The following is a 12,795-nucleotide window of genomic DNA, read 5'->3' as shown; positions in this document are numbered from 1 at the left end:
TCTATATACGGCCATAGCAAGATTATGCAGGTCCGATTTGACAAGATTCTTCGGCCAATCTATGATTCCGGACAAAATTAAGGTTTGCATGATTTTTCTCCCAAATTGGTTCTTAGTCAATTCTGCATGCTCTTCTTTCCTTATTTATGTTTGATTAATTGTGTTTCCTTGTTTGGATGTTTGATTCTGGCCACTATATAAACCCCTTTCCCGTCTCCCAAACGGACCTTAATAACTACTATTATTCTGTTACTATCACTTGTCCTATACTACTCTGGAACCTAATTTCTTCACCGGCTGGAAGCCAAGGCCACCGGAATTCGATTATTGGACCTTTCTCAGTGTGAGAACTGTCCGGGGTTCATCTGAAACTCTTAGGAACTCTGACGCACTGCGATTCTTGGGTTCTACTGCTCATTTTGCCACTAACAATTGAGATATTATTGAAATTATTCTTCTTGTTTTCTTGTTTGTTAATTAGTAACTAGTAAATCCTTTGACCCTCGCAGTTTCATTTTTTGTTTGTGTTCATGAACTCTTATGAACTAAAGTGTTACCATGCTACCTCTGTTTACTGTCCTATTTCTTTGAAGTTATTTTGTGATTCTAAACTTCTTCTAACACTAGAACTTGCCTAGTTTGTTAACCCTGATCCTGGATTCCTTATGCATGTTTAGCTTACTATTCTATGTATTTCTGAGTACTTATGACTACTATCTGCCTGAGCCTATCTTTTTGCCTTACTCGAGATTCTTGTGAGAAACCAGTTTGTTGCCCTAAATGTGTTCAGATGCATTGCTTCAACTAGGTCATTCATGTATAGCCAGTTAACTTCCTCAATGATCATGTAATTTCTAAATGCCATTGCTGCTTGATCCTTTAAGACAAGTATCATATGTTTTCTGTAACTCTAATATGTGCTCTTTGACCTGCTCAATTCTTTGTTTCTAAATATTGCTCAATACATTCTAGGGTGAATCCCAATGTTTAGCCTCTTCTTACATATGCTCAATTGGCACTAAGCTTTATAATTACCTATATTGTTAACCTAGGGTTGATGTTTTCATGAATTCTAATGTCTACTTGTGCTTTTAACCTAGAATTAACATGTTCTTCTACCTACTATGAGTTCTTTAGAATCTTATACTGCAGTTAAATTTCATATTCAACTAAGTATGTTCAACAAATTGTTCTACTAGTATATTGTGTAAAATCCTCATATCAAGATTGCACTCCACCTTCTTCTTGTCTATGATTCTTCTAAGCTGCTATCTGGAATTCTTTGAGCTGGTTTTACTTTGAAACACTATTTGCAACAGTTTGCTAGCTTAGGATATGTAGTTATTTCAGTTATAAGAACTAAGTGTTTAAGTTATTTTATGAGTAGTTATGTTTGGTATCCATTAGCTTAATTACTTCGATCGTTTGAGCCTGGTATGTTGGACTTGCCTTTGGTATTGGGGGTTTGAAGTACACTATCTGCACCTGGAATTTGGGCCTGCTGTTCACATGAAGTTCTAAGCCTACTTGAAGGCCCAGATGTGTACTGGATTATTCTATATTTGTATTTGGACCTGTAATTATTCAATGTGATCTGTAATAACTTGTAAAACTTAATGATGGCGAAATTAGTTAAAGAAGGAGGCTGGGGTATTCTAATGCTTACATGAATGGGTAGAAAACCTGTCCATAGGGTTTAATTGCTTTGTTTGCTATTTGTTTGACGTGCTTAGAAATCATGCCTATAGGAACCCATGCACTTCACTTGCTTAACATGTTCTATTCTTGTACATTGTTAGAAAGCGTGCCTATAAGAATCTAAGTGCTTCACTTGTTCACATGCTCCACTTCTATACGCTACTAGATAGTATGCCTATAGGATTAAAACATCATTGGTTATTTGCTCAATTTGCTCTATTGCTATGTGTTAGATATCATGCCTGTAGGATCGCGTCAAGTAATAAAAGCCCGCTCTTATTGCTATTCATCTAGATACCATGTCTATAGGGCCTTAATTGATTAATTAAATATTCGTTGTTGCTGTTATGCCTGCCTAGGAAATATACTTACAGGGATAAAGTATTACAAAAATCAATTTCAATTGTCAACCGTTAGAAATCCTACCTATAGGATGCTAGTACTCGTTTTAAGACAGCATGAAACATCGTTAACCCTGGGGTTTTGAACAGTCTTACTGCCTCCTTGCACGAATAATATAGATGTCTTGCCTATAGGTTTGTAATACCTTTAATCTGCAAATCTGTTAGCTTAAAAGTTGTAACGCTGCCTGCACACTACAGGAAATCAGAATTACTAGAAATCATGCCTATAGGATTTAACGACTATAATGCTTCTTAACTATGAAATTGTCTACTGCCTAATCTGCCGTGTGTGTTCTCTATTTATGTGTGGGGGGTTAATTTGAGCCTTTTATTGCATTCATGTAAAGTCCTATATGTTTTGAATGTGCACTAGTTTTATCATTTTTTGAGCATCCTGAGTAGAGTCTAGAACCACCCAATAGTAGGCTCAGAGCCTCATGGACGATAGACATAGGACGGGTAGTGCACGCATAGGACGCGACCTAGATTTGAATTAGAGAGCCTTTAAGTAAACAACTTTAATATAGTAATCGGGTAGCAGATGATGATAGTCTGTGCCCGCTGAATAATATGAGCAACCCCTACCTTAAGGGAGTTGTGAAGTATTATTTATGTTGCACGTGGTGATCCTTTAGGCTAAAAACTTAGAACCCCTCCCCTCCCCCCCCCCCCCCATATGTTTGTTGTTCACACTTAGTCATTAAATATAGAGCAATGCAGTTGTATCCTGTAACTTCTAATGACTTGTACTGATTATTTATATAGTTTAATTCTTGTGCTATTTTCTTTACACTCATTTATATTACAATAGAACCTTTAAATTCCATGTCTTCCTTCACTTATATAATCAATTAGCTTAATTATAAATCAATAATCTACATAGTGCAAACTTCGGTCAGGACCCACAGTTATGGACCTTGAAGAGTGCCTAACACCTTCTCTTTCAGGTAAGTTGAGCCCTTACCTGTCTTTGGTAACATGAACTAGTTAAAACAGAGTTATTTGCAAATAGGTTCCCTAACGCACCTTAAAAATCGTTAGGTGGAGACTCTCCTCTTTTAATAACCATCTAAAAGAGTTGTCACATGTCGAAAACCGTTTTCGTTAGGAAACGGGGCGCGGCAGCATGGCGACTCTGCTGGGGATGTTGACTTAGGCTCTGACCATGATGAAGTTGACTTATGTGGATTATTGAATGACATGTATATCCGCTCCCTTATTTCCTTTATTTGTTTAAATTGCTATGACATGTACATCCCTTCCCTTATTTCCTTTATTTGTTTAAGTTGCTATGACATGCACATCCCTTTATCTGCAGATGGGCCCGACCTGGTTTGATGTATAATTCTAAGTACTAGACATATCCACCACCTACAACCTATTGTTGGGACGACCATGGATATACGCAGCTGGGGCAGTCACTTCTACTCTGCATCAGGTTATGAAGTTGGAGTGGAATAATCAAGAGGTGATCATTCATGGAAATGGAAGCAACCCTATTTACACCAACCAGACCATGCCAGTCATCGAAAATATGAGGAAGTTGGGAAGAGAAACATACCACCGCATTAAGCGGGTAAATGTAATTGAGAAGGATCAATGGTGGAGTAATAAGATAGAAAGCATATTGATGTGGTTAGGATATGAACCAGGCAAGGGTCTTGGCCGAAAGCTTAAGGGGATCACAGAACCCATACGACCATAATATCATGGCACAACCTTTGGTCTCGGGTATGAATTTACTGTGCAAGAATACCAGGATTGGACACTGCCATGGCGCACTGATTACTTTCCGCTAGAACAACCCATATCACCGCTGCACCAGACATTCTATCAGACTGACGTGATATGGGGATCCGAGGAAGACGAGATTTTGGCCGGTGTGAGGAAGTTGTTTCTGGATGAGGGAAATATGGAATGTAGTGCAATTTTAGAGGAGGAGGAGGAAGACCTTACAATTCAGACAGTGGGAGAAGGAGCCATTCTCAAGAACTAGACTGATGTACCATCCCGGGCTCGCCGAGTACTTGGATAGCCTTGGCAAAATTAGCATGATTTATGTTTAAAATCATTTTTTAGGCATTTAAGACATTTTCAGTGCTTTGTTTTGAAATAATTACTCGAGCCATCAAATCGTACTTGTTCACAATTTTATGTTTTATTAATCCATTATTGCTTTTCGTTTATTTATTATTATCTTTCTACATTCTTTTCAGCGTAATTATTATATATTCTGATGAACCTATGACTGTGACATGTAATGAGACAACACAACATAAGGAAAGTGATTCGAAATATTTTGAAGATGATATAATACCTGAGGAAATTGTCAAATAAATAGAGAACTTTGAGAACAAACCAAAGTCCAATTTGGAGGAAACTGAGGCAGTTAACTTAGGAGATTCCGAAACGGTTAAGGAAACTCGCATAAGCATTCATCTATCACCATCAGAGAGGGAAGAGTACATCCATTTTCTAAAGGAATATGTGTATACTTTTACATGGTCCTACGATGACATGATTGGGTTAAGCATATCCATAGTAGCTCACAAGCTACCTACCAACCCCATATGTCCGCCGGTAAAACAGAAGCTCGGGAAATTCAAGTCAGACATGAGTCTAAAAATAAATGAAGAAGTTACCAAGAAAATCAAAGCCAAGGTCCTTTGAGTAGTCGAATACCCAACATGGTTAGCCAACATTATGCCGGTTCCGAAGAAGGATGGGAAAAGTTAGGGTGTGTGTTGACTATCGAGATCTGAACTGAGCAAGTCCTAAGGATGATTTTGCGTTGCCCAACATACACATACTAATCGAAAACTACGCCAAGCATGAACTCCAATCCTTTGTGGATTGCTTCGCAGGATACCACAAGATTTGGATGGACGAAGAGCACGCCGAAAAGACTGGCTTTATCATGTCATGGGGGATATATTGTTACAAAATGATGCCATTTGGTTTGAAGAATGCTGGAGCCACCTACACGAGGGCCATGCCGACTCTTTTCTATGATATGATATACAAAGAGATAGAGGTGTACGTAGATGATGTTATCATCAAATCTAAGAGAAGTTTAGATCACATAGCAAACCTGAGGAAGTTTTTCGATCGACTTCAAGAATATAATTTGATGTTGAATCCTGGAAAATGTGCCTTTAGAGTCCCTGCTAAGAAGTTGTTCGGTTTCATCGCCAGTCGCCACGGTATTGAGTTAGACCCGTAAAAAATCAAAGCTATTCAAGACTTGCCACCGCCAAAGAACATGAAGGATGTGATGAGTTTTCTGAGACGCCTCAATTATAACAGCCGTTTTAAAGCACAGTCATCGGTGATATGTGAGCCGATCTTCAAGATGCTAAGGAAAGATGCTGCGACAAGCTGGACCGAAGAATGTCAGAAGGCTTTCGACAAAATCAAGGAGTACTTGTCTAAACCGCCCGTGTTGGTCCCGCTAGAGCCAGGAAGACCTCTGCTGCTATATCTGTCCGTGTTGGATGGAGCCTTTGGTTGCATTATGGGGCAACATGATGAAACCGGGAGGAAAGAGCATGCGATATATTATCTGAGTAAGAAGTTCACACCTTACGGGTAAGTTAGCAAAGTGGCAGATATTGCTCAGTGAGTTCGACATCATCTATGTGACTCAGAAAGTAGTCAAGGGGCAAGCTTTGGCCGATAACTTGGCAAAGAACCCCATAGACGGAGAATACGAACCATTAAAGACGTATTTTCCCTACGAGGAAGTGTCATTTGTAGGAGAAGATATTGCCGAGACATATGATGGTTTGAGGATGTTTTTCGACACAGCAACTAACTTTAAGGGAGTGGGCATCAGAGTTGTTTTAGTGTCAGAAACTAGTCAACATTATCCGGTATCCGCAAAACTCAGGTTCTCGTACACCAACAATATGATGGAATATGAGGCTTGTATCTTGGGACTCAGATTGGCCATCGACATGAATGTTCAGGAGTTGCTGGTAATCGGAGATTCAGATCTATTGGTAAACCAAGTACTGGAGAACGGGCTACCAAGAACACTACAATGTTGCCATACTTGCATTGTGTACAAGAGTTGATCAAGAGGTTCACAAAGATAGAATTCAAACATATTCCAAGGATTCAGAATGAGTTCGTAGATGTATTGCCAACCTTCTCTTCCATGATACAACATCCAGACAAGAATTTTATCGATCCTATCCTAATAGAGATTCGTAAACATCCAGCTTATTGCGCTCGTGTTGAAGAGGAGTTTGATGGAAATCCATGGTTTCACGATATCAAGGAGTATTTGGAGAAAAGGGAATACCCAGAAAATTCCACACACACTCAGAAGCGCATGCTTCAAGGTTGGCCAACCACTTCTTTTAGAGTTGAGGAATTATGTATAGAAGGACTCTTAATTTGGGATTGCTGCGATGTGTCGATGCCAAGGAGGCATCTAGATTGATCGAAGAAATACACGCCAGAACTTGTGGACCTCACATGAACAGGTTCGTTCTGGCCAAGAAGATATTAAGGACAAAGTATTTCAGGATGACTATGGAGAAAGACTGCATCAAATTTGTTCAAAAGTGTCGTCAATGCCAGATACATGCTGATATGATATGAGTGTCGCCCAACGAACTCAATGCAACAAGTTCACCATGGCCCTTCTCTGCTTCGGGAATAGATGTCGTCGGACCAATTGAGCCTGCTACCTCAAATGGGCATAGGTTCATTTTGGTGGATATAGATTACTTCACAAAATGGGTTGAAGCCACTTCCTATAGGACTATGACTAAGAAGGTTGTAGCGGATTTCATCCGAGATCGTATTGTTTGTCGATTTGGAGTACCTGAGTCAATCTTTACTGATAATGCCGCCAATCTCAATAGTGATCTGATGAAAGCTATGTGTGCAACATTCAAGATCAAGCATCGGAATTCTACAGCATACAAGTGGCAGATGAATGGAGTTGTAGAAGCCGCCAACAAGAATATCAAGAAGATATTGAGGAAGATGGTGGACAACTACAAGCAATGGCATGAAAAGCTACCATTTTCTTTGCTCGGGTACCGTACCATAGTTTGTATGTCAACTGGGGCAACCCCTATCTACTGGTCGATGGTACTGAAGCCGTTATACCCGCCGAAGTGGAGATTCCTTCCCTACGAATGATACAAGAGGCCGAACTCAGCGACGCGGAATGGATACGGAGCAAGTATGAACAACTGTCTCTCATTGACGGCAAGAGGATGAATGCAGTATGTCATGGTCAACTCTACTAGAATAGAATGGCAAGGGCTTTCAATAAAAAGGTTAGACTGAGGCAACTCACACAGCGTCAATTGGTGGTGAACGGATCTTCCCGCATCAGGACGAAGCAAAAGGGAAATTCTCACCTAGCTGGCAAGACCTTTACATGGTTTATCGAGTTATGACAGGAGGAGCGCTTATACTCGCAGAGATGGATGGAGAAATATGGCCAAAACCTATTAATTCAGATGCAATCATGAGATATCACATTTAAGATTATGCTTACACCTTCTATTTGATGTAATCTGAACTATGCTTGATCTGGTTCCCGTTTAAGAGGGGATACATAGGCACCCTTGTGGGCTCGGTAACATCATAATAAAATCTTCATTCCCCTCTATGGCCAGAAACTGGGGCAAGATTTCGAGTTTGTCAATCTCATTACGTCAAGGATCGCTAAGAAGTGCATTGCTGGAAGTATGTATTTCAACTGGGGAAGAATTTTGAGACGGGTCCTCAAAATTCCGAGTGAGGAGGTTGCAATGTCTCAAAGTGTGTCACAGTCTCCGATTCGACAAAATTATTTGTTTTATGCATCATCACATATTTTTAACAGCTGCAATTTTATAAATAATTATCACAAGTGCATATTTTTTCGAAAATTTCATTTTTCTGTACTAGCCAGATGTTACCCTGGGTGACTCGAACAAGGCATCAAGACAAGGAACAAAGGCGAAATGAGGAGTCAAAGCCATGGACCAACCTTCCCCCAAAAAATCACGATTTGTCTTTGGATGTAGGCATAATGGACATAACAAGCATGTCCACAAATACATAACAAGAATGTTGTCTTAACTGACATAAGTCACCAAGCACAAACGTGTCAAGCTAAGGACCACTTCCCCTATCATATTTAATCGTTGCTTTTTTTGCATAGGGATAAGCGCTACCCTCATCATCGCATAAGGCTAAACACTGCCTTTCTCTGTATAGGCCTAAGCACTAACCTCATTCATTGGATGAGGCTAAGCATTGCCTCCACTACTGCATAAGGCTAAGCACTATATTTCCTTGCATGAGACTAAGCATTGTCTCCATTACATTGCATGAGGCTAAGCACTGCCTCCATTACTTCACAAGGCTAAACGTTGCCTTCCCTTGCATGAGACTAAGCACTGTCTCCATTACATTGTAAGAGGCTAAGCATTGCCCCCATTATTGCATAAGGCTAAACGCTGCCTTTCCTCACATGAGACTAAGCACTGTCTCCATTACGGCTAAGCACTTCCTCCATTTGCATGAGACTAAACACTGTCTCTGTTACATCTACATGAGGCTAAGCATTGCCTCTATTATTGCATAAGGTTAAATGCTGCCTTTCTCTGAATAGGGCTAAGCACTGCCCTCATCACATACAAGGCTAAGCGCTGCCTTATTTTGTTCTCGCATATGATATATCACATGTTCCCTCTATTACATGATCAATATCATCGCATCTTTGTATTTCATGAGCTGAACATCGCCACTTGTCCGAAGGCATCTTAGTCTGAAGGCATCATCCTCGTAGACCGAAGATATCATGCCATGGCCAGAGGATCTCTGTCGAAACTGCATATCATTATTCAAAGGCGTCATAGTCCAGAGGCACTATCTTCATGGCCCGAGGACCCCATTCCATGGCCTACGAATCCCTTATTATACGCTTCATGGCCCATGACGTCATGGTCTAAAGACATCATCCTCATCGTCCAAAGACAACTCTCATGGTCCTAAGGGAATTTGCATCATGTCAAAATTTCTGCAATACCCATATGTATTTACGTGCATCATGTTTTAAGTTTTTCATGTAACTCGAGAGGTAACCGTTCTACAGACGGGAGCAATTCTCACTCCGATTTCCGTTCACAATGTTCACATCCTTTGATTATCTCAAATGTAACCAATAATCAACAATTGTTTACTCTTCGTCCCGTAATCGTCCAAAAAATTTTCCCAAATATCCGTAACATTCAAATTTGTATTATAGCTCCATCCAAAATTATCTGTTACTCATGACACCATCTTATACAATAGATCTTACCTTGAAACATATAACCCTTCTTATAATAACTCCATCGGTTTTGTTCGACGTTGGATCCAGAACTACACGACCTAATTTCCGTAACACCAGGGATATGTAGGCAACTCAGAAACAGTGTTCGACCCCCATTTTTCAAAAAGCAAAAACATCATCCTCACTCATTTCGGACAAAATTGGTCATCATTTTCTTTACCCGACAATTCTTTCATCATTCCCGGATAAAGAGGGGCAGTTGTTGATACCCAATTGTTTTCTCATATTTTATAAAATATTCTATATACTTTTAAAACATTATTTTTGTATCATTACTCAATTTACAAGAGTCATATAAGTATTTTCTATAATATTCCATAATTTGTAACGTTTTAAATCGATTTCCTTACATTTAATTTGTTTAAATATTTATTAATTATCTATTTAAATTATTCTAGGGTGATTTAGTTATCCAAATTTATCAGTTTAAACTCCCATGCATTTTATAATATTTCATCTCATTTTTATATAATTATATTTGTATTTTTCCTATTTTATCTATACTTTTTACAATAATAGCCTACATCTTATAAATAATCGCATTTATTATATTATTTATACCAAAAATAGCATTTTTATATTTTTATAATGTTGAGTCATTATTTTCAGACATATTTACTGCATAAATAATATTTTCACTATTTATTAGAGGTTTTAATAATCTTATTTTTATTAATTTGAGATGTTTTAAAGTTAGCCAAAAATAGGCCAAATTTACGAACCATTCTAACGGCCCAAACGCCCAAAACCTTTGGCCCAGTCCTTTAGCCCAAACCTAAATACCCCTTTATGAAATTCGGTCGCGACCCGTTCCTATTGACCCACCCTACTCTTTCTTTTAATCTTGGTCGTTGATCTCAGAGATCAACGACCCATAAACTATCTCCCCTTTTAATTAACCCTCACCCAAACCTTAACCTCATTTCACCCATCTGTCGCCCCCAGATTCTCTCGAACCTTCTCCTCTCCTGACAAACCCTAGTTGTCGTCTCCAACTCTTCTCTGAATCCAATCCATTCATGGATTCTTACCCTGATTTGCTTACCTTTTATGGATTATATCATTGTTACTTGCATAAATATGGCATTACCTAGTACTTGCCCATTTTGGCAAGTACTAATCTTCCAAATCAAGAGAAATCAGACGTACTCCTCAAGATTCAGACGATTCTCGTCTATATACGTCCATAGCAAAATCATACAGGTTTGATTCGACATGATTCTTCGGCCACTCTGTGATACTGGGCAAAATTAGGGTTTGCCTGATTTTTCTCCTAATTTGGTTCTTAATCGATTCTGCATGCTCTTCTTTCCTTATTAGGTTTGATTAATTGTGTTTTATTATTTGGATATTTGATTCTGGCCACTATATAAACCCCCTTCCCCGTCTCCCTAATGGACCTTAACAACTACTGGTATTCTCTCACTCTCAGTTGTCCTATACTGCTTTGGAACTTAATTTCTTGGTCGGTTGGAAGCCAAGGCCTCCGGAATTCGATTATTGGACCTTTTTCAGTATGAGCACTGCCCGGGGTTCATCTGTAACTCTTGGGAACTCTGATGCACAGGTATTCTTGGGTTCTACTGCTCATTTTGCCACTAACGATTGAGATACTGTTGAAATTGTTCTTCTTGTTTACTTGTTTGTCAATTAGTAACTAGTAAGTCCTTTGACCCTCGCAGTTTCATCTTTTCTTTGTGTTCATGAACTTTTGTGAACCAATGTGTTACCATGCTCTGTTTACAATTCTATTTCTTTGAAGTTATTTTGTGATTCTAAACTTCTTCTAACACTAGAACTTGCCTAGTTTGTTAACCCTGAACCTGGATTCCTTAAGCATGTTTAGCTTACTGTTCTATGTGTTTCTGAGTACTTATGCCTACTATCTGCTTGAGCCTATCTCCCTGCCTTACTCGAGATTCTTGTGAGAAACTAGTTTGTTTCCCTAAATGTGTTCAGATGCATTGCTTCTACTAGGTCATTCATGTGTAGCCCGTTAACTTCCTCAATGATCATGTAATTCTAAATGTCATTACTGCATGAACCTCTAAAATAAGTATGACATTTTTTCGGTAACTCTAATATGTGCTCTTTTACCTGCTCAATTTTCTGTTTCTAAGTGTTGCCCAAGACTTTCTAGGGTGAATCCCAATGTTTAGTCTCTTCTTGCATATGGTCAATTGGAACTAAGCTTGATAATTACCTGTCTTGTTAACCTAGGGTTGATATTTTCATGAATTCTAATGTCTACTTGTCATGTTAACCTAGAATCAACATGCTCTTCTACCTACTATGAGTTCTTTAGAATCTTATGCTACAAATAAGTTTCATTCAACTAAGTATGTTCACCAAATTGTGATACTAGTATGTTGTGTAAAATCCTCATATGAAGATTGCACTCCACCTTTTTCTTGTCTATGATTCTACTAAGCTGCCATCTGGAACTCTTTGGGTTGGTTTTACTTTGAAACATTGTTTGCAGTAGTTTGCTAGCTTAGGATATCCTACCTTGTCCCTGTTAATCTTGTTTTTTTCTGAAATTACTTGATCATATGTGTCTTTGACACCTTACAACTTAGCATGGCCCTGATTATTAGTTGAAACTGTAGTTATTTCAATTGTATGAACTAAGTGTTTAAGTTATTCTATGAGTAGTTATGTTTGGTATCTATTAGCTTAATTTCTTCGATCGTTTGAGCCTGATATGTTGGGCCTGCCTTTGGTATTAGGGGTTTGAAGTACACTACCTGTACCTGGAGTTTGGGCCTGTTGTCCACGTGAAGTTCTAAGCCTACTTCAAGTCCCAGATATGTTACTGGGTTATTCAATATTTGTATATGGACCTGTAATTATTCAATGTGGTATATAATAACTTGTAAAACTGAATGATGGGGAAATTAGTGAAAGAAGGGGGTTGGGTTATTTGAATGCTTGCATGAATGGGTAGAAAACCTGTCCATAGGGTTTAATTGCTTTGTTTGCTATTTGTCTGACGTTCTTAGAAATCATGCCTATAGGAACCCAAGCACTTCACTTGCTTAACATGTTTTATTCTTGTATAATGTTAGAAAGCATGCCTATAAGAATCTAAATACTTCACTTGTTCACATGCTCCACTTCTATACGCTACTAGATAGTATGCCTATAGGATTCAAACATCATTGGTTATTTGCTCAATTTGCTCTATTGCTATGTGTTAGATATAATGCCTATAGGATAGCGTATAGTAATAAAGACCTGCTCTTATTGCTATTCATCTAGATACCATGTCTATAGGGCCTTAATTGATTAATTAAATTGTTGTTGTAGCTGTTCTGCCCGCCTAGGAAATATACTTATAGGGAT

The 12,795-nt window shown here is 38.7% G+C and overlaps 1 protein-coding gene across 1 annotated transcript; it reads left to right on the top strand.

Annotated features, from left to right (window-relative positions):
• Positions 1-5,364: 5,364 nt before the first annotated feature.
• On the top strand, positions 5,365-7,259 carry LOC138892382 (uncharacterized). The gene is made up of 3 exons (XM_070176093.1): positions 5,365-5,668; positions 6,071-6,448; positions 6,772-7,259. Exons 1-3 carry the CDS (start codon positions 5,365-5,367, stop codon positions 7,257-7,259), a joined length of 1,170 nt encoding a protein of 389 aa, XP_070032194.1.
• The last annotated feature ends 5,536 nt before the right edge of the window (positions 7,260-12,795 follow it).

Source organism: Nicotiana tomentosiformis, chromosome 5 (assembly GCF_000390325.3).
Source record: "Nicotiana tomentosiformis chromosome 5, ASM39032v3, whole genome shotgun sequence".
Lineage (NCBI taxonomy): Eukaryota > Viridiplantae > Streptophyta > Magnoliopsida > Solanales > Solanaceae > Nicotiana > Nicotiana tomentosiformis.
The sequence above is the reverse complement of the archived record's forward strand: the minus strand, read 5'-3'. Positions and strand labels throughout refer to the sequence as shown.

Bases quoted from the DNA above. Each gene is read 5' to 3' on its own strand.
- LOC138892382 (XM_070176093.1), top strand. From the start codon at position 5,365: ATGAAGGATGTGATGAGTTTTCTGAGACGCCTCAATTATAACAGCCGT. The intron at 5,669-6,070 runs GTAAGAAGTTCA...ATGAATGTTCAG, and splicing joins GCATGCGATATATTATCTGA to GAGTTGCTGGTAATCGGAGA. The intron at 6,449-6,771 runs GTTGGCCAACCA...CTTCGGGAATAG, and splicing joins TCAGAAGCGCATGCTTCAAG to ATGTCGTCGGACCAATTGAG.